General features: G+C 41.3%; 1 protein-coding gene across 1 annotated transcript in view; it reads right to left on the bottom strand.

The window, feature by feature from the left end:
* Positions 1-1,782: 1,782 nt before the first annotated feature.
* Positions 1,783-23,499, bottom strand: part of LOC148373464 (aconitate hydratase, mitochondrial-like) — a 50,353-nt gene continuing 28,636 nt past the window's right edge. The window contains 3 exon segments of the mRNA XM_088325801.1: positions 1,783-3,028; positions 4,323-4,444; positions 4,571-4,703. Coding sequence (XP_088181927.1) covers positions 2,897-3,028; positions 4,323-4,444; positions 4,571-4,703 — 387 coding nt within the window. The 3' untranslated portion in view covers positions 1,783-2,896.

Here is a 23,499-nt window from a genome sequence, read left to right as displayed (position 1 = left end):
ACATTAAAGGATAGGTGCATTGTTTGAGGTATCCTTAAAAGTTGAAAGTCAAATATTTTGTCTATGAAGTATGCGTTAACTATAGCCAACTGAGTTCAAAGAGGCCCTATACCTTATTTTTCACTACGCCCATCTACTTTTGCCTTACCATTAGCGGAGCTGTTCGGTGCGGAACACATTAGGTGGGGGAAGTGGAGGGAGTGCTAGAGAATTATGTCATGCTAATCCCTGCAGGTTTTATTTTTATTAGTATAACTGGAAAATAGTATAAGAAAGAAAAGGGAGCCTCAAGTAGAGTTCAAGCGCAACCCGTACCCCGAAAAAGATTAAAAAAAAAAAAGTTTTCTTGAGCGCATCGAAGAAATACAAATACAAATGGGGCTGCAATGACGACAAAAGCCAGGAGATCGCGGCAGAGAGCAACAAAGTTATAAATTCCGTACAGGTCCCTTTACACGACCAGTTAATAGTGGTGATTGCTGCCACAGCTAGTACTGATACATTAATAAATTAAATTGTGTATTTTCAAAAATCTGCATACAAAATTGGGTTCTTTGGAGGACATGAAAATCTTGTTTTGTAATACACTAACCTTGTGTTCACATTTTTTCTACAAAAATACACCAACATACAAATAAATTTCAGTATTTTATTTATGACAGTGATTATCATTCAACACTTTGATTACATTAAATGACAATGACACACGTTTGTTGCTACTTGTGAGCTACACAAAATAAGGTTTACTTTAAAAATGAAGACATGCAACTCTTATTTAAAAAGTTAGGCTGATTTAGTTTGTACAGTCCGATGGTGTATAATAAAGGACATTTTACAGAATGGTACATTTATTGGATTACAACATTTTTATCAGCCCCTCAACCTGGTGGCAAACAAGAAACAGTTACAGCACCTTTCTTCATAAGGGAGAAAGCATATATTCACTGTCAAAGGTAAATGCAGCAAATTGACTTGGAGTCAGTCACAATCACAAAAACATTAATATAGTCAGATATGTAGCGTTCACAACCTTTATGTATCCATATTTACAAACATATTCTAAGCTGCCACGAGCGGCTGCCTTTTCCAGCAGCTGCCCAACTGTTTTATTGTCTGCTCCTATCTTCGGTGTTTTTTCTTCCCGTTTTGACAACTACACTATGGATTACTTCTATCCTATGGACATGGGTTTTAACGCACAAGAAATGCGTGTATTTCAACTCCTTGCCCTGAGGAATTCTCGTGCCGGCGTGATGAATGGGCCCATGGTGGAAGAAAAGCCGAAGCTAGCGAAGCGGCTAGCGGCGTTATAAGTCTTCGGTACCATCCGTAATCATGGTAAATGCGAACTCACGACCAAATAGGATCATCGAGTGCTTTTTGAAAACATCGAAGCGCACAGGGAGCGCAGTTGCTGTGTTTTGCGGAAACGTGGCTCACGTTTAGCATTCCGGACGCTAACGTGTAGCCACCCGGAGCCACCTGGAGAAATCCGGCTTCAACGTCGCTAAACAGAGACATGAAAGCCGGGGGGAATCGGAGAGGAGGCGGACTTGCTAACACGAGGTGGTGTATCCCTGGATTTTCACAAAGAAAAGATTTCCATCTGCCGCAGGAATGTCGAACTTTTGGACTGGCGTGACGTCATCCACTCCGCTACAAGCACCCTCGGGCATCATGTTAATCTGTTAATAAACAACGGGGTAGACTGCTGGAAGTGTGAATTTCCCTACGGGGATGAATAAAGTATATATCTATCTATCTATCTATCTATCTATCTAAGCAGGCAGCCTACAATAAGTAAATTACAGCTTTCAATTTATGTTCAAACATCTACGTATATAAAGTGCAGAAATATTGCGCATCATTTATAACAAACGCTCATGTTTAAGCGTCATTATATTAAAAAGTATTCTGCAGTATTGGACAAGAAAAACAAACTTCAAATAAAATGATTTATGGGCTTTACATTTGGGATACTTCATTATTCAATTGTCGGAAAATGAATTGCAATGCAGTCTTAAGGGATGTCAAGTCCAAATAATAAAACAGGATTGAAAATTTGTATTGCCTGGTGTCTCGACATTTTTGAAAGACCCAAAATATTCATGCTATCAATGGCATTGCGCCATGTTAGTTAGAAAAGGTAGGAAAGCAATTAATCTTTCATGACGTTTTGCATCTCTTCAATTACCCCAAAACCCTGCTGATTCGCACATATATACAAAAGGCATGTTAATTCTAAAATAGTAGCAGCAGTTACATGGTTTAGAGTAAAACAGATTGTCAAAAGGGTGAAAAAACCCAGATTATCCCAAACCCATTCAAGTAAAAAAAAATTATGTAATCAAGTCAGGGATTAGGATTGGAGTGTCAGAATATTAAATGGATAATGACCCCAATTGCAGATAAAAAATACAAGTTACAATGAATGAGCTGAATCACTATCTGCTTTAAAATAGAACATAAAGTATTGATTTATCGCTATAGTGTTGAGGAATGAATCTACTATAAGGGCTTATATCTGGTGTCTGCTTGTTCAACTTGATTCCAAAGCAATAATATTTGTGTTGTTTTTTTTTATCAAGGGTCCAATGCACTTAAGATATATGCAAAACGGTGACTTGAGTGTGAATTTATGCCATTTAGAAAAATCAAAGTTTTTCTATGCGACCTTTTCACACAAAATGGACTTCTTGTTTTTGTTTCCCCGATTGCCTCATGCAAACCAAACAATGGCTGTGTGCGCTTTTTACCTGTGCAGCGACCTTATGAGTGCGATTGTGGGTTTTTTTCACATCTTCAAGAAAGAACTAAGAGTGTGCTAACTGTACCATCAATTGTTCACACAAACTTTGTCTTCTTCACAAATACTGAGACCGCTGCTCAGACTGGATTATTGGAGCTCTTTCATTCTGTTGAGGGCAGAGCCAGTTTTGAACCATTCAATATGCGTTTCGTTGAAAGTGTGGTTCAAAAAGATAGACTCCTGGCTGCCATTGCTATGTTTGATCACTGCTGTCAGTGGCTAAAGGAGGAAACAGATCATTGTCAACTCAAGGGAATTACTGTCACTTCAGTCAGGAGTTACATTTCTTTATCGTGATAGCTGTACATTCAGTAAATTCACAGTTCACAATCATATTAAAGAGTTTTCAATTAAGACCGCTGTGAGAATAAAATAATGACATTTTCAGTCTACATTGGCCCCTTAACATATGCACTACATGAGATACGAGAAATTGAAGATACGAGGTGACTTTACAAAAGGTCTTGCGACGTATGACAGGAAACCTTAGTTTTGAGCATTCCCAAAGGCTACCACTTGAGACTGCTAATAGCCAGCCTCAGCTCTTCCCAGTTAGCATGCAAATTTCCCACTAAAAGACACCTGATCCTGTGTTTTTTTTATTGCATTGCATCTCCTTTTGTGGCCCTACCCATGAGTTCTGCAAAATGAAATTGTAAGGTGTGTGTTGAGGGAAAATAGGATTTCAATTTATTAAAGCAGGAAATAATAGACAAACATGACAAACGTGGAGTTTGTGTGAGTAATCTAGCAAAGCAGTATGATCAATCATTATTTACGATTTGTATGATATTGAAAAAGAAAGATGCCATCAAAGCTGTAAAATCGACCAAAGCGCACGAGTATTCTTTCCAAATTAAGAACGACCATTGATGACGAGACCAAGAGACTTGTGTGGTTGTGGATACGCAACAAAGAGGTAGCAGGAGATGTCACGGAGGGCATCATCTCCGAGAGGGTGCCGTCCATCTCAAGGACCTATGTAACATGAGGCAGTATCAAGAGAGGGGGAGCCATCGTTCTGTACATGTGGAGTGGATTCATAAGCCAGCTGGGCTGGTTTGAAAAATATCAAAAGTGGACTACTATACACAATGTAGTCAGGCAGGGGGAAGAAGCGAGTGCAGATACCAAAGGCACGCAAAAGTTTATGCAGAACTTTGCTTCACTTATTCCATAGGAAAATTAGAACCCACAGCATGAGTTTAACTGTGACGAGACCGACCTTTTTTAAGAAATGCCAGGCAAGATAAGTAAAATCAGAAACTGTAAAAAGGCAATACAATTTGAATTTATCAGTATTGATCAGTAATAGGTGTTTTATATTTATTTAGGATCAAGTTGGATGCTTTTGGGAGGCCGGGAACAGATTGATTGGTTTTCAGTTATGTCTTATTGTGAAAATTCCCTCAGGATACAAGGAAATTATGAGTATGAACTCGATCCGGGAACAAATTAATCTCCAGTAGACCACTGTATATATCTTAATCCGTATTAAATGAATGTGGTTTACCTTGCCAGGGGCGAAGGACTTCAAGCCGGTAATTGAAATGTGGTCATTAGGCCGAATTTTATCATAGTCACTTGTATCAGAAAATGTCAGGGGCAACAGACCCTGCTTCTTTAGGTTAGTCTCTGTTATATTAAAAAGAAAATAATAATAATATTATTGTCACTTCAATGTCAAAGCGAATGTGATCAAATGTTTTTCCCTAAGCCGTGTATAGAAATATACATTTTGAATCTCCTTTAAAGTCTCACCGTGGGTTCGAGCAAAGCTTTTGACGATGATAGCGCGTCCTCCTAAGTGTCGAGGCTCCAGAACCACGTGCTCTCTGCTGGATCCTTCGCCGTAGTTTTCATCTCCAACGACTACCCAGTTGACGCCATTAGCCTGGCTTAGAAAGGTAAAGCCTGCTGTCAAGTTTAGTGTGCCCAAATGCAACCCTTGTGTCTTGCTCAGATATTTCCTGACAAGATAGCACATGTCACATGATTGGTTGGCATTGAAAGAAAAATCAAAATTACATCCCAAAGTTTGTTACTAATACTTCATTATGATGTCAGTTTCACTGTAATCTGGTGATAAATAGAAGTGGAAAGGCGGCCTGAATTATCTATGTATCTTCCTTGGCTATATCCCTCAAGAGGTGTGACCGACAGCAAGACAAATACATACAATAGCATAGAAAATTTAATTTAAAAAAAAGGGTAAAAAAACACACAAACATTTTTGGACCATGGCTAACCCAATTGTCCAAACAAGTTAAGCACTTTGGCACCTAAGTTGGTGTAAGGTATATTAAATCTAGTTATTTGTAATTTTCTCTATTATCTCTATTATTCACGTCACAAATGGCTCTGATGGAATGTACTTGAGTTCATACTATTTTTATTACTTATTCTCTATTTTTCTACTCTTTTATATGATTCTGTTTAAAATATATGCACACTTTCAGTCTTTATTTTGAAGGATACAGGAAAGTCGTCATGGTATGTTTTTACAACTGCTTGACTTCTTCTAAATAAAAACATTCGGGTCACTGGGCCACGGTGAGAGAAAGGGAGTCATTCAAGGGAGTGGGTCCGTTTTTCTCCCCGCGGTTACTGGAGGCCTCCTGTTGATATCAAACCTGCATCTTCCTTGACTCTCATATCAGCCAAAGATTAATATCCCAAATTAATCTGACATTTTTGGTGCCGAACAGACCCGGAACGTGACCCAGCGGTCGTCTGACTGAGGAACGGTCTGGAGGAAAAAAATTTTAACGGCGTTTTTTCTTAACAAAGGATCACGTGACTGGTCCTTCTTTTTCTGTCCCATCGAGTTTCAGTCAGCGATCCGGGAAAACCGTTCTTCGAACAAAGGGAGGCTGATCTGCCATTCAGGTGGGATGTATTTTTGATATTAAGATTAAAAATAATTAAGGAAAGCCATAAAATGAAAGAAGACGTTGACAATTGGGGATTTCATTAGCGAATTATTAAATTGGTTCGAGGGGTGTGCCTCACCAAGTCAAATATGATTGTGTATGTCCATATATATATATAGATAGATAGATAGATAGATAGATACTTTATTCATCCCCGAAGGGAAATTCACTTTTCCAGCAGCATCCCTAAGCTGAGAACAGTCGAAAATAACTGAGAACAATCGAAAATAACACGGGAGCTGCTGGAGTGGCTGCCATTCGTGACAGCGCTGGAGAAACGATTCAATTTGAATCATGTACAAACAAACAAACAATTGTTGAATCATGTACAAGAAACGATTCAATCTGAATCATGTACAAACAAACAAACAATTGAATCATGTACTACAAACAAACAAAATATTTATGTTTCAATAAGTGGAGTGTTAATAAAATGGGGGGAAAATAATTTCTGATACTGATATAACCAGGTAAAACTAATTTTAAGTTACCTGTCCAAATGAATGTTGTCCCATCTCACCTTTCCCACTCTCTCTGCTCGCTTTCCCTGAAACTTTATCAAATAGTCCAAAATTTTACCTCATCTTCTCCGCTCACCTCGTCGTCCTCTTCTCCTTCCACTTCGCACTACAGAGACTTTTTAGCTGAGCCGTCTCTTATGACACCATCCCCTGATATATGATACATATATATATATATATATATGTGTGTATGTGTGATACATATATTGACGAGCCGGTAACCGGATTAGAGGGTTCGCCTCATCGTTAACGGGATCGGTAGCCTGTAGAGTTGAGTACTAGTCTCAGACCAATTAAGTTGCCGTTAAACGAAAAGAAAACGGCACTTTTATGATATTACTAGAGGAATTTGCCTCGTAAATCAGAGAGAGAAGACAGGTTTAAAGTGGTTCGCTATTGAGAATATATATAATCTCTGCAGTCGGCAGAGTCCTCTGTTTGAAATCGTTTTAAAATGAGCAGGCCAAAATAAAATAACCCAGAATAAATACGTGGCTTCATTAAAGAGGGAATTCGGGGAGTATTGTAGGAGTCTGTCTGTGGGCCCTATGTCTGTCTGTCTACGTGATATATGTATTTGAGCTGTTAGTTACTTTTTTGCATGTCCCTAACCCCTCCCGCATTCCTCTGGTGTCGTTTGTCTTATGTGTTGTGTACTGCGCATGCGCTCGCCGGCCCACGGAATTTTTCCTGCTTTTTGGAGGGGGGGGAGAAAGAGAGGGAGAACAAAGGATTCCTTCTATCTGTTTTCTTTTACAATCTCCTCCCCTTTTTCAATTGAAAATTGATAATTTAAGAAAGAAGAAGTTAGGTAAAATACAATTTGGTAATTTTACACGGATAAATTAAAGGCAATACCAGGAAATAAAATTAATTAATAGAAAAAAAATAAAAGGCCATTTTTAGTTTAAAATTAGCAAGTCAAAGTTTAATAAGATCAGGAATAAGCTATTGAGAGATACTTTTCTTTGTGGGTGACATTTGTTTAAGAAAAAATGGGTCTGGCCCAGAGAAAGATGCTAGCAGAGGACCCAGATGTGAAATTTATGAATAGAATAAACCCTGATAGTTCAAAATATTTGAAGAAATGGCTAAAGAAAGGTTTTAATCAAAAACTGAAGGAAATAGAGACAAAGCTCGAATTGAAAACTGAGTTAATTCACAGGAGAAAGGAAAGGGCTAGGAAGGGAAGAGACACAAGTGAGATAGACTCACAGATAGGAATGCTACGTCTGTGGATTGATCAGAGTGAGAAAAGAAGGATGGATATTGCAAGCAAGGAAGAGAGAAAAATGTTACGCATGAAGATTGAAGCAGAAGAAGAAACTGGAGTGAGTGGAGAGGTAGTCAGGGACAGAGTGAGGAGAGAACAGGAGGAGAACGAAGCAAGGATTAGAGAAGATGAGTATCAACGTGCAGCTGTCAACAACAGGCATAAGAAGGATGAGCGAGCAAAAGGAGGAAAAGTTGGGGGTGAAGAAAGAGAAATTGAAAAGCACCACTCTCCAATGGGAGGCCGCACCAGAGGCAAGACTTTTCAAGCAAAGAATGAAGAGATGAGTACATCCGCTCCAAAACAAACGGCGAGGATCAACATAACCACCACAAAACCAGCTAACTTGTACCCCCAACTGCCTGATTCGTCCATACCAACAAATCCTATATATCCAATGATAGCTGTTGCAAATCCAGCTTTCGGAGTTTTGGGCCAAGAAAGACAAATTCACGTTTATCGCCCTTGGACCCAAACTGAGATGAAAGAAGCCTGTGCCTCCATCCCTCCTTTAGAGCAGAACGTGGGAAGATGGACTGAAGCAGTTAGGGAGCTTGTCAACAGTTACAGGTTAAATGGCCCAGAAATTGTGACGGTCCTCAGATACCTTTTAGGATACAGGGTAGGACGGGTTATGGGGAACTTCAACCCCCTCGATGTCAACCAAGTCGCACGTCCATATGGAGATGATTTGACTGCGGATTTCACCCAAATTATGGACCGAACAAGAGAAGCTTTCACCAAGCCACCTGATTTTAGCTCCGTCACCCAATGCCGCCAGGAAGCAGGAGAATCAGTAGGGCAATATGTCGAAAGGCTGACAGAGAAAATGAGAAACTGCAGTGGAGTCCAAGAAGCTGAAGCCCCGGATACACCTTTCCAAATCATGCTAAGGTCGGCTTTCCTAGATGGTCTGGAAGACAGCATCGTCAATAATATAAGAAAACATCTGATCACCTGGAGAACAGCCACAATGAGTGATCTAGTGACACACGCCATCCACGCTGAAGATCTGAAGAGGAAGAAGCAAAGCCAGACAGCTGTTTTCACCATAACAACACTACTTGAAGGTCTTTCCGCCGCTGGAAACACCCCATCTGCGCCGATGTATTATGAAGAAGGAAGAAGAGGTCGTGGAAGAGAGTACGGCCGGTTAACCGGAAGAAGGAAAAGACGTCCAAAGAACAACAACAACTGCTACAATTGTGGAAAATATGGACACTTCGCAGATGAGTGCAATTCCAAGCCGAAACCAAGACATTATCATAAAAATAATAATCCTCAATCATCCGAAGATTGACTAACCGACAGAGAGATAGACAAGGAGGAAGATGAGGAGAACTTTGATGAGACTAAAGATCTGCTACCAACTCCCATTCTGGATCTCAGTGTATTATTTGGAAATATCTCATCGGTCAATCCTCCTAAAAGACAAGTACAGGTAGGACCAAGAGAAGAACCAGTTGATTTTATAGTAGATTCGGGAGCCCAATCATCTGTGGTTAGAAACCTTCCACCAGGAGTATTATTGGCCAAGTCATCAGTGTTAGTAATTGGAGTAGGAGGAAGACCCGCCAAGAGATATTTCACTAAACCAACGACAGTTGTTGATGAAGATGGAACTGAACACAGAGAAATTTGTTTCGTCTATGTTCCTGACTGTCCAGAAAATCTGTTGGGAAGAGACTTGATAAAAACGCTAGGTTTGACACTAACGGTTAAAGGGGATCACATGGTGGTAAAAAAAAGAAGACGAATTCCAGATGCTAATCCTGGAAGGAAGTGGAGCCCCAACAATATTCTACAACCTCAATCCGATAGTTACAGGTCCAGCTTCAATTACAACAGATTTAAGATCGCTTCCACTACAGCTGTTTAAGAAAACTACATCGTGGAAACCCCAAACAAAATACCCTTTGCATTGTACAATCAAATGTGCTATAGAGCCACCAAAGCAAGACTTCTTGGAACGTTGGAATAAACTTCAACCAAAAAAGATGACTACAGACAAAGTCTATTGGAGTGACGAATCTGGGTGGATGTTTATCACAGTTCCACCTCCAAGAAACATTGAGCCTCTGAAAAAGCACGACTTTCCAGGAGAATTACTTCACATACTGCTGGCAAAACCACATGACATGGAATGGAACCAGCTGAAAAGGATAATCCTCCGAATTCTCATCCTAAGAAACAAACCATGGCAACCACAAGCGGACGGCTCATTTACATCTGACATTCCTGATTTAGGACTGGTCTCTTATACATCACTTAGGTGGACAACAATTTTCATTCCAGACATCCATTTAAGTGAATGACTACAAGAAGTTTTGGAAGGCTACTATCAATCTAGTGACTTCCCGGACATTCCAGAAGCATTGTGGTCAAATTCAAAGACTGATGTGGGGCTGATGACCACAGCAACCGAGGTCACCATTGAACCAAAAGGAAATCACCGCCCACAAATTAGACAGTATCCTTTGAAACCTGACGCCAAAGAAGGCATACGGCCAGTTATTCAAGACATGATAACAGCAGGCATCCTAATTGAAGCACCAGCTGCCAGTTGCAACACACCAATCTTTCCAGTTAGGAAAGCGGATTCTAAATCGTGGAGAATGGTGCATGATCTCCGGGCGGTTAACTCAGCAGTAAAACAAAGATCGCCGTGCGTCCCCGACCCGCACTCAATTTTGAACGAATTACAAAATTCACACAAATTCTTCACAGTAATTGATTTAAGCAATGCATTTTTCTCAATACCACTGCATCCCTCAGCCAGGCATTGGTTTGGTTTCACTTTTAACAACAAAAAATATACCTATACGAGATTACCTCAGGGGTATGCAGAAAGCCCAACTATCTTTTCACAAGAAATTAACAATTGTATCAGTCAACACCAACACAAGGAGTCCACTCAAATTCTGATCTTTGTTGATGACATTTTGATAGCCAGTCCCACAAAAGAAGAAAACACTTCAGAATCAATTGAATTATGCAAACACCTAGCAAGAACTGGAAACAAAGCTTCATTGGAGAAACTTCAATGGGTTCAAAAGGAAGTAGTTTTCTTGGGACATCTGGTCTCAGCTGAAGGCCGAAAACCAACATCTGACAGGAAGATGGCTGTCCTCCAAGCCCCAAAACCATGTACCAAAAGACAAATGATGGCATTTTTGGGCCTGGTGAATTTCTGCAGACAATGGATCATAGATTATGCGGAAACCACCCAACCACTTCTGGATTTAATCTACACCGAAGATCTACCACTAAATGCCCCTATAAAATGGACAGAGGAAGCCGAAGAAGCTTTTATCCAAACAAAACAGAAGATAACTTCATCAGCAGCCATCGGTTTCCCTAATTATGAGAAACCTTTTACTCAAACAGTGGATTGCAAAAATGGATTCATGACATCTGTGTTGTTACAGCAATATGGCGGACAACTCCGCCCGGTAGCCTACTACTCAAAGAGATTGGACACAGTAGCCCAAGCCTTGCCACATTGTGTCCAATCAGTTTGTGCAGCAGCAATGGCTATACGTTCATCAGCAGAAGTAGTACTATTTCATCCACTAACTTTATGGGTCAGCCATTCGGTGGACATACTACTCACGCAAACAAAGATGTCATTCTTGTCCCCAGCAAGACACATAGCAATGACGGCTGTCTTATTATCCCAACCTCACCTAACCATCAAAAGGTGTAACACCCTCAACCCAGCAACCCTCTTACCTACAGAAGAAGATGGACAACCGCATAACTGTACAGAAAAGACTGAAGAGGTTTACAAACCTCGCCCAGATCTCAAGGACTCACCACTCGACGAAGGAGACACCATTTTTGTGGATGGATCATCAGGCAAAGACCAGTTTGGACAGAACAACCCAGGTTATGCAGTGGTCAGCCAGACAAAGACTTTAAAATCTGAACCACTGCCCAGCAACTACTCAGCTCAAGCTGCAGAGATAATTGCCCTGACAGAAGCCTGTAAACTGTTCAAAGATAAAGCTGTCACTATCTATACAGATAGCCAGTATGCCTTTTCAACCATCCACACCTTTGCTACCATATGGGCAAGACGAGGAATGAAGACCTCATCCGGCAAACCAGTCCAACATGCAAAACTGCTAGCAGAACTGTTGAGAGCAGTACTACTGCCCTCTAAATTAGCAGTGTGCAAATGCAAAGCACATACAACAAACAAAGACCCTGTTTCACTTGGAAACGCAAAAGCTGATGCAGCTGCGAAAAAAGCTGCACTTCGACAATCAGATACTTTCACCCAAAGCAATCAAGAAAATTCGTCTCATATTCCAACACAAATTTTAATAGACATGCAAGACAATGCACCTGACAAAGAAAAGCAACAATGGATGGACATGGGAGTCACAAAAACTCTTGAAGGACTTTTTCAAAAAGACAACAAACCCGTCATTCCCCGCAGTCTGTATCACGCGGTCGCTATTTTGAGCCATGGTAAAAGCCACGTCTCAACAGGGGGTATGACGTCCGTGGTACGACAAGCATTTATAGTACCGTTAGGATTACAAACCTATTTTAAAATTTTTTGTAGATCTTGTTTGGTTTGTTGCCGACACAACGTCCAAGGTAACATTAGGCCAAAACGAGGGAAGACCCCAGCTGGGACTTACCCTTTTGAAATCGTACATATGGATTACATTGAACTGTCTAAAAGTGGTCCATATAAATACTGTCTTGTGCTTGTTGATTCGTTTTCAAAATGGGTAGAAATTGTACCGTCAAAATATAACAATGCACTTTCAGTTGCCAAAGCCATTTGTAAACACATCATCCCAGAGCATGGCATTCCAAGAGTGCTCTGGAGTGATAATGGCAGCCATTTTGTCAATGACATTATTGACAACATGGCTACCCATTTGGGTATAACACTCAGATACCACTGTTCCTATCATCCACAGAGTGCAGGGCTTGTTGAAAGAACTAATGGTACAGTTAAACTAAGACTTGTTGTCGAAATGTTGGAGAAATTGGAGGTTCGATAATTGAGAGAAAAGTCTTCTCATATGTGGATAAGGATGGACAGGAGCCAGCCTCGTGGAGGGAGATGTCACTTTATTGATGCGTCAATGACGATCTCACAGAGCTAGGAACATGACAATGTATTTAAAGCTGGTAGTGACGATTAGGCTTCGATTGAGTACACCCCAAAAGGCGGTCCTGTATCACGTATCAAGTACAGAGCGTCCCGTCCCTTGCACGCTATCTTCAAGGAAACTTAATGTCTGCCAAGAGTATCTTCAAGGATGTCTACCCGACCTTTTCCCACTACTGTAAGCAAGTCTTTCTAAATTTCTACATGTATGCAAATCTATTCTTCAAATGCAAGTGTATTTACCACAACATATCCCCCCCTTTTTTTTTTTTTTTTTTTTTTTCTGCTACCATATCCCCCCTTTTGGGAGTTTATACTCCCACTTTGAATGGAAATTAAAATTGAAAATCAATACAGAGTAGTGGCAAAGTATTACAAATCATAGATATCAATACACGGACAGAGTTTACGCGAATCGAAAATAAAATAAAATTCTGGCGGTCAGCCTGCTGTGATCATTCTAACTTTCATTGTTCATGTCTCATTTACAAAAACCCCCAACACTCCAAACATCTGACCCATGCACTAACCCCCCCTTCATTTATCTTTATCCGTACATACCGGATTATACACGTAGACCGTCGACGGTTGATAGGTACGTGATAAAGGTAAATGAATAAATGAACTGATAAGTGAGTGATAACAAATTTTGGTAACAGTCGTCGATACATTTCAAGATGAGTGCATGACTGGATAGTGATACAGCATACACATCGGCCTTTGGCCTGACCCCCGTGAACAATTTGAAGACCATGCACTGTCGTATTCGTCAACGGGTGTCGTGAAGTCAGATGTTGGAGTGAGTGTTCATCCCAGCAGGCATCACGCTCAGTTTCCATGCAGCCAAAAACCCGGAAGCGACGATGCATCCTGACCATCCCAGACAGCAGCCTGTTCCCCGGCAGTGTGACATACCAACAAAAGAATCACAATCAGAAACCAATATATTTGTTGCTGTTATTCCTAGTGCTATATAGTGTGTTGCGTGTTCAACAATAGTGCTAATTGATATGCGTTGCCCTCACGACGGTGTAGGGTCCCTCACGCCTCGGATGGTTCCACTTTCGTTGAAACCTTGATGTAGACGAGATCCCCTGGGACGTCTTTTCAAATGGTTGTTCGACCTTGGACTCTTGTCTCTATTCTCCTTAATAATCCTCCTGATGCTCCTGCATCTGGAGACACATCACCGTTTTCCTGGAAAGCAGATTCAAAATACAATTTTAGCAGTATTTCTGTGTTAAAAATAAAATAATTCACAATCCAAACGTATCAATATTCCTCAGATTTGTAAACACTACGTCAATCAACAAGATTCTAGCGTGATTCAATGCAGACTCGTGTTGTTCGTTATCACCGCCCCGTCGACGGCCTTGGCCGTCTGGCTCAGTCCATCGTGACGTTCCACTCGTAATCCGCTGTAGGAATGCGACCATGAGCTTTATCAGTGCCACACTGACCTTGGTGCCCAGTTGTCTACCTCTCTCTCCTCCAAACTGGCTGCAATCAGTTCAGATTGCCCCCTGCTCACTGTTTGAGGACAGCCTGGATGTGCTCCAGTGTCCCCACGACCCTGCTGTAGACAAGCGGCGCAGACAACGGATGAGTGAACGTCTTTGTTTGTTCTTTACTTGTTTTTCTGTCCATCTTCGGCCTTTTTCAACAGTGCGTCTGACTTCTGAATCCTGTTAAATCGGTCATGTTTACAAACTCGGATGTTTAGTCTAGGTTAAATGACCATGAAGACATCACCTTAGCAATTAAATCCTTAAATTTGTCATGGTCTTCCTCAAGATCGAGTAATCTGCTCCTCATTGTCTTTTGAAAATGTTTGCCAAATTGTTTCCTCAATTTACCCAAACTATACTTATCACGTTCATCGGAACAAGATCTCACAAATCAAAAGGCCACACGCAAACGGAGCACTTGACGAATTAAGTAATCCCTCCACTTTTATTTATTTTCCATACAGCAAAGGAGCGAAAGACGGGGGAAAGACGGGGGTGCGAGAATAACCCACAAAAAGCAAGACACTTTAACGCACATACAAGACCGTAAAATGTAGAATAAGCAGTCACTCCATCATTCATCCATGCGTCCTTAACTCCTCTCCCAACGCCAAACAAAACAAAAAAAAACAAAAAACAGTTAAGTATAAATCACCCGCGCACTCTCACTCAGGCGGCCGGGGGAGAAACCGAACCGAACAGAACACACATGCACAGACAGAGACACACGCACAATTATCGCCAGCTGGCACACACACCAACATTTCCGAATGAGACATCTCCCAGACTGAAAACATGTCAGCAATTCTCACACATTCTTTGTATCGCTTGTTTCTATGCGAATATATCTTAATAATACAACATCTGATTACTGCTCATTTTTATAACGTCGGTATAACCTTTCAGATTGTAGAAAATGGCGAGGTTCCATGCACCACACTTCTTCTTAAGTGCAAGGTTACATGTCCGACTCCCAATCATCAATCGACTAGGGAAACACATAAAACATGCCCCGTATTAACCATATATAGATCGTCTACTCTCGAACTGTCACTTCAGCAAATGATGACGTCTTATCACAGCTTTACACAGATCTCAAGACAATCATAAATATACAAATACCGACGCCGCTGCAACCTCTTATCCAGGTTAAATTAGCCTTTTTCCGTTTTCAAGCAGCCTATGTCCCAAAACAAACAGGACTCTCTGAGCTCAGAATCCCGTCGGACATAAAAATCACAACTCAGTCTATATATCTCATCCGTCCGAACTTGGGCCTGACTATAGACGGAAAATTCCACGTGCACGCATTTTCATAATTTAGCTCCGACGTCACAGGCTCCCGTCCTCCCACGAATCTCGACAAGCAAACCGAAATAAGGAGAGAAAAAGCTTTCCTTACCTCACTCGCTCATTTGAGACCGTTCCACTGAGAAGTCTTTTCCCTTTTCTGTTCATTTAAGTGCCAGCCCCACGTTGGGCGCCATTTAAATGTTGTCGAAATGTTGGAGAAATTGGAGGTTCGATAATTGAGAGAAAAGTCTTCTCATATGTGGATAAGGATGGACAGGAGCCAGCCTCGTGGAGGGAGATGTCACTTTATTGATGCGTCAATGACGATCTCACAGAGCTAGGAACATGACAATGTATTTAAAGCTGGTAGTGACGATTAGGCTTCGATTGAGTACACCCCAAAAGGCGGTCCTGTATCACGTATCAAGTACAGAGCGTCCCGTCCCTTGCACGCTATCTTCAAGGAAACTTAATGTCTGCCAAGAGTATCTTCAAGGATGTCTACCCGACCTTTCCCACTACTGTAAGCAAGTCTTTCTAAATTTCTACATGTATGCAAATCTATTCTTCAAATGCAAGTGTATTTACCACAACAGACTCAAAAAGACAATGGAAGAAACAGGCAAACCATGGCCCGAATGTCTAAGTCTAGTTAAAACATATATGAGAATTACACCAATAAACACAGGCATCACACCATTTGAGGCTGTGCATGGCAGACCTTTCCACCTTCCAATGTGGGAAGGTCAGCCATTCTCAGAAGAAAAAAACCAAGCAGATCCAATGACAGAGTGGTTATGTAAACTATTTAGAGAGAAACAAGTTGTGTCTGCAAATGATCTGCCGCCTGGTTCTATTCCTTTGTTTCAGGAGACAGTGACTCCTGGTGACCTGGTGCTCATAAAAGTGGTGAAAAGAAAGAGCTGGTCCAGTCCACGTTGGGATGGGCCATATACAGTCCTGCTCACCACGCCGACAGCTATAAAGATAGCTGAAAGAGACACCTGTATTCACCAGAGTCACTGCAAAAAAAATCACCGAACTCAAATAAACATGCTTGTCACCATCCTAGGGTGGGGACACATCCTCACCCTGCTCCTCTTGCCAGCCCAATCGATGCAAGCCAACATCCGCACCAAAATTTGGGGTCCAGAAAGCCAACAAACGACATGTCCTGTCATAAAGCCAATAGAAGGGGAATACACCTGGTCTGGAGGTCCGGTATATCCCTAATCATGGCCCTCCAGACCAGGATGGCAGTTGACCTCGCTCTGGCCCCTCAAGGTTGTGTATGTGCACTGATAGGAGAACACTGCTGCACCTACATACCGGATGAAAACACATTGACCCAGGAGAAGGACGTTCAGCCGGGATGGCTCGATTGGCTGTACTCTGGCAGCTGGTCCCAGATTCTGGTGAAGATCCTGGCACCATTTGTCGGAATCCTAGTGATCTTTATTCTCCTGTGTGGCGTATGTTCTTGCTGCATCGTGCCCATGACAAAGAAGATGGTGTCAAGAATGTTTATTGCTCATATGTACCATTACAAATTGATTTCTGTCCCACAATACTCTGATGATGATGATACTGACCCAGACAGCGTTGTCTAATGGACTTATCCCTACCAACTAAAAGGGAAAACCCCCTCACTGTATACACCACTGACACACGAAGATCCGAGTGGGTAAGGCCGGTCGGGCCCCTGCTTACACCGTCGTCGGCAGGCGACCTACGATGTCACACAGGCTCGGGTTAGGCCCTGTGGAGACCAACGCGCAGGCAGGGTTCTTTTTGTTTTAGTTTTTTGTGTGTTTTGGGTTTTTGTTTGTTTTAGCTATGATTCTTATAGTTAACCATCGCTTATTACTACTATGTTTTCTATGTTTTATAAGAAACACTCTCGACCTCATAAAAACGAGGTGGGAGGAGGGGAATTTTTTCCTTTACGAAGGTTTTTCGCCCCTCCACAAAGCTACCAACCTGTTGGATTTCTTAATGATGTGTAAACTTGAAACCTCTGGTATTGTTTTCACGGATGTTCTTCGAAATTTACAACAGGGGGGAAATGTAAGGTATATTAAATCTAGTTATTTGTAATTTTCTCTATTATCTCTATTATTCACGTCACAAATGGCTCTGATGGAATGTACTTGAGTTCATACTATTTTTATTACTTATTCTCTATTTTTCTACTCTTTTATATGATTCTGTTTAAAATATATGCACACTTTCAGTCTTTATTTTGAAGGATACAGGAAAGTCGTCATGGTATGTTTTTACAACTGCTTGACTTCTTCTAAATAAAAACATTCGGGTCACTGGGCCACGGTGAGAGAAAGGGAGTCATTCAAGGGAGTGGGTCCGTTTTTCTCCCCGCGGTTACTGGAGGCCTCCTGTTGATATCAAACCTGCATCTTCCTTGACTCTCATATCAGCCAAAGATTAATATCCCAAATTAATCTGACATTTTTGGTGCCGAACAGACCCGGAACGTGACCCAGCGGTCGTCTGACTGAGGAACGGTCTGGAGGAAAAAAATTTTAACGGCGTTTTTTCTTAACAAAGGATCACGTGACTGGTCCTTCTTTTTCTGTCCCATCGAGTTTCAGTCAGCGATCCGGGAAAACCGTTCTTCGAACAAAGGGAGGCTGATCTGCCATTCAGGTGGGATGTATTTTTGATATTAAGATTAAAAATAATTAAGGAAAGCCATAAAATGAAAGAAGACGTTGACAATTGGGGATTTCATTAGCGAATTATTAAATTGGTTCGAGGGGTGTGCCTCACCAAGTCAAATATGATTGTGTATGTCCATATATATATATATATAGATAGATAGATAGATAGATAGATACTTTATTCATCCCCGAAGGGAAATTCACTTTTCCAGCAGCATCCCTAAGCTGAGAACAGTCGAAAATAACTGAGAACAATCGAAAATAACACGGGAGCTGCTGGAGTGGCTGCCATTCGTGACAGCGCTGGAGAAACGATTCAATTTGAATCATGTACAAACAAACAAACAATTGTTGAATCATGTACAAGAAACGATTCAATCTGAATCATGTACAAACAAACAAACAATTGAATCATGTACTACAAACAAACAAAATATTTATGTTTCAATAAGTGGAGTGTTAATAAAATGGGGGGAAAATAATTTCTGATACTGATATAACCAGGTAAAACTAATTTTAAGTTACCTGTCCAAATGAATGTTGTCCCATCTCACCTTTCCCACTCTCTCTGCTCGCTTTCCCTGAAACTTTATCAAATAGTCCAAAATTTTACCTCATCTTCTCCGCTCACCTCGTCGTCCTCTTCTCCTTCCACTTCGCACTACAGAGACTTTTTAGCTGAGCCGTCTCTTATGACACCATCCCCTGATATATGATACATATATATATATATATATATGTGTGTATGTGTGATACATATATTGACGAGCCGGTAACCGGATTAGAGGGTTCGCCTCATCGTTAACGGGATCGGTAGCCTGTAGAGTTGAGTACTAGTCTCAGACCAATTAAGTTGCCGTTAAACGAAAAGAAAACGGCACTTTTATGATATTACTAGAGGAATTTGCCTCGTAAATCAGAGAGAGAAGACAGGTTTAAAGTGGTTCGCTATTGAGAATATATATAATCTCTGCAGTCGGCAGAGTCCTCTGTTTGAAATCGTTTTAAAATGAGCAGGCCAAAATAAAATAACCCAGAATAAATACGTGGCTTCATTAAAGAGGGAATTCGGGGAGTATTGTAGGAGTCTGTCTGTGGGCCCTATGTCTGTCTGTCTACGTGATATATGTATTTGAGCTGTTAGTTACTTTTTTGCATGTCCCTAACCCCTCCCGCATTCCTCTGGTGTCGTTTGTCTTATGTGTTGTGTACTGCGCATGCGCTCGCCGGCCCACGGAATTTTTCCTGCTTTTTGGAGGGGGGGGAGAAAGAGAGGGAGAACAAAGGATTCCTTCTATCTGTTTTCTTTTACAATCTCCTCCCCTTTTTCAATTGAAAATTGATAATTTAAGAAAGAAGAAGTTAGGTAAAATACAATTTGGTAATTTTACACGGATAAATTAAAGGCAATACCAGGAAATAAAATTAATTAATAGAAAAAAAATAAAAGGCCATTTTTAGTTTAAAATTAGCAAGTCAAAGTTTAATAAGATCAGGAATAAGCTATTGAGAGATACTTTTCTTTGTGGGTGACATTTGTTTAAGAAAAAATGGGTCTGGCCCAGAGAAAGATGCTAGCAGAGGACCCAGATGTGAAATTTATGAATAGAATAAACCCTGATAGTTCAAAATATTTGAAGAAATGGCTAAAGAAAGGTTTTAATCAAAAACTGAAGGAAATAGAGACAAAGCTCGAATTGAAAACTGAGTTAATTCACAGGAGAAAGGAAAGGGCTAGGAAGGGAAGAGACACAAGTGAGATAGACTCACAGATAGGAATGCTACGTCTGTGGATTGATCAGAGTGAGAAAAGAAGGATGGATATTGCAAGCAAGGAAGAGAGAAAAATGTTACGCATGAAGATTGAAGCAGAAGAAGAAACTGGAGTGAGTGGAGAGGTAGTCAGGGACAGAGTGAGGAGAGAACAGGAGGAGAACGAAGCAAGGATTAGAGAAGATGAGTATCAACGTGCAGCTGTCAACAACAGGCATAAGAAGGATGAGCGAGCAAAAGGAGGAAAAGTTGGGGGTGAAGAAAGAGAAATTGAAAAGCACCACTCTCCAATGGGAGGCCGCACCAGAGGCAAGACTTTTCAAGCAAAGAATGAAGAGATGAGTACATCCGCTCCAAAACAAACGGCGAGGATCAACATAACCACCACAAAACCAGCTAACTTGTACCCCCAACTGCCTGATTCGTCCATACCAACAAATCCTATATATCCAATGATAGCTGTTGCAAATCCAGCTTTCGGAGTTTTGGGCCAAGAAAGACAAATTCACGTTTATCGCCCTTGGACCCAAACTGAGATGAAAGAAGCCTGTGCCTCCATCCCTCCTTTAGAGCAGAACGTGGGAAGATGGACTGAAGCAGTTAGGGAGCTTGTCAACAGTTACAGGTTAAATGGCCCAGAAATTGTGACGGTCCTCAGATACCTTTTAGGATACAGGGTAGGACGGGTTATGGGGAACTTCAACCCCCTCGATGTCAACCAAGTCGCACGTCCATATGGAGATGATTTGACTGCGGATTTCACCCAAATTATGGACCGAACAAGAGAAGCTTTCACCAAGCCACCTGATTTTAGCTCCGTCACCCAATGCCGCCAGGAAGCAGGAGAATCAGTAGGGCAATATGTCGAAAGGCTGACAGAGAAAATGAGAAACTGCAGTGGAGTCCAAGAAGCTGAAGCCCCGGATACACCTTTCCAAATCATGCTAAGGTCGGCTTTCCTAGATGGTCTGGAAGACAGCATCGTCAATAATATAAGAAAACATCTGATCACCTGGAGAACAGCCACAATGAGTGATCTAGTGACACACGCCATCCACGCTGAAGATCTGAAGAGGAAGAAGCAAAGCCAGACAGCTGTTTTCACCATAACAACACTACTTGAAGGTCTTTCCGCCGCTGGAAACACCCCATCTGCGCCGATGTATTATGAAGAAGGAAGAAGAGGTCGTGGAAGAGAGTACGGCCGGTTAACCGGAAGAAGGAAAAGACGTCCAAAGAACAACAACAACTGCTACAATTGTGGAAAATATGGACACTTCGCAGATGAGTGCAATTCCAAGCCGAAACCAAGACATTATCATAAAAATAATAATCCTCAATCATCCGAAGATTGACTAACCGACAGAGAGATAGACAAGGAGGAAGATGAGGAGAACTTTGATGAGACTAAAGATCTGCTACCAACTCCCATTCTGGATCTCAGTGTATTATTTGGAAATATCTCATCGGTCAATCCTCCTAAAAGACAAGTACAGGTAGGACCAAGAGAAGAACCAGTTGATTTTATAGTAGATTCGGGAGCCCAATCATCTGTGGTTAGAAACCTTCCACCAGGAGTATTATTGGCCAAGTCATCAGTGTTAGTAATTGGAGTAGGAGGAAGACCCGCCAAGAGATATTTCACTAAACCAACGACAGTTGTTGATGAAGATGGAACTGAACACAGAGAAATTTGTTTCGTCTATGTTCCTGACTGTCCAGAAAATCTGTTGGGAAGAGACTTGATAAAAACGCTAGGTTTGACACTAACGGTTAAAGGGGATCACATGGTGGTAAAAAAAAGAAGACGAATTCCAGATGCTAATCCTGGAAGGAAGTGGAGCCCCAACAATATTCTACAACCTCAATCCGATAGTTACAGGTCCAGCTTCAATTACAACAGATTTAAGATCGCTTCCACTACAGCTGTTTAAGAAAACTACATCGTGGAAACCCCAAACAAAATACCCTTTGCATTGTACAATCAAATGTGCTATAGAGCCACCAAAGCAAGACTTCTTGGAACGTTGGAATAAACTTCAACCAAAAAAGATGACTACAGACAAAGTCTATTGGAGTGACGAATCTGGGTGGATGTTTATCACAGTTCCACCTCCAAGAAACATTGAGCCTCTGAAAAAGCACGACTTTCCAGGAGAATTACTTCACATACTGCTGGCAAAACCACATGACATGGAATGGAACCAGCTGAAAAGGATAATCCTCCGAATTCTCATCCTAAGAAACAAACCATGGCAACCACAAGCGGACGGCTCATTTACATCTGACATTCCTGATTTAGGACTGGTCTCTTATACATCACTTAGGTGGACAACAATTTTCATTCCAGACATCCATTTAAGTGAATGACTACAAGAAGTTTTGGAAGGCTACTATCAATCTAGTGACTTCCCGGACATTCCAGAAGCATTGTGGTCAAATTCAAAGACTGATGTGGGGCTGATGACCACAGCAACCGAGGTCACCATTGAACCAAAAGGAAATCACCGCCCACAAATTAGACAGTATCCTTTGAAACCTGACGCCAAAGAAGGCATACGGCCAGTTATTCAAGACATGATAACAGCAGGCATCCTAATTGAAGCACCAGCTGCCAGTTGCAACACACCAATCTTTCCAGTTAGGAAAGCGGATTCTAAATCGTGGAGAATGGTGCATGATCTCCGGGCGGTTAACTCAGCAGTAAAACAAAGATCGCCGTGCGTCCCCGACCCGCACTCAATTTTGAACGAATTACAAAATTCACACAAATTCTTCACAGTAATTGATTTAAGCAATGCATTTTTCTCAATACCACTGCATCCCTCAGCCAGGCATTGGTTTGGTTTCACTTTTAACAACAAAAAATATACCTATACGAGATTACCTCAGGGGTATGCAGAAAGCCCAACTATCTTTTCACAAGAAATTAACAATTGTATCAGTCAACACCAACACAAGGAGTCCACTCAAATTCTGATCTTTGTTGATGACATTTTGATAGCCAGTCCCACAAAAGAAGAAAACACTTCAGAATCAATTGAATTATGCAAACACCTAGCAAGAACTGGAAACAAAGCTTCATTGGAGAAACTTCAATGGGTTCAAAAGGAAGTAGTTTTCTTGGGACATCTGGTCTCAGCTGAAGGCCGAAAACCAACATCTGACAGGAAGATGGCTGTCCTCCAAGCCCCAAAACCATGTACCAAAAGACAAATGATGGCATTTTTGGGCCTGGTGAATTTCTGCAGACAATGGATCATAGATTATGCGGAAACCACCCAACCACTTCTGGATTTAATCTACACCGAAGATCTACCACTAAATGCCCCTATAAAATGGACAGAGGAAGCCGAAGAAGCTTTTATCCAAACAAAACAGAAGATAACTTCATCAGCAGCCATCGGTTTCCCTAATTATGAGAAACCTTTTACTCAAACAGTGGATTGCAAAAATGGATTCATGACATCTGTGTTGTTACAGCAATATGGCGGACAACTCCGCCCGGTAGCCTACTACTCAAAGAGATTGGACACAGTAGCCCAAGCCTTGCCACATTGTGTCCAATCAGTTTGTG

Source organism: Urocampus carinirostris, chromosome 1, assembly GCF_059441175.1.
Source record: "Urocampus carinirostris isolate Australia breed hairy pipefish chromosome 1, RoL_Ucar_1.0, whole genome shotgun sequence".
Classification (NCBI taxonomy): Eukaryota; Metazoa; Chordata; class Actinopteri; order Syngnathiformes; family Syngnathidae; genus Urocampus; species Urocampus carinirostris.
Note: the sequence above shows the minus strand (reverse complement) of the source record. Positions and strands in the feature narration are given on the sequence as shown.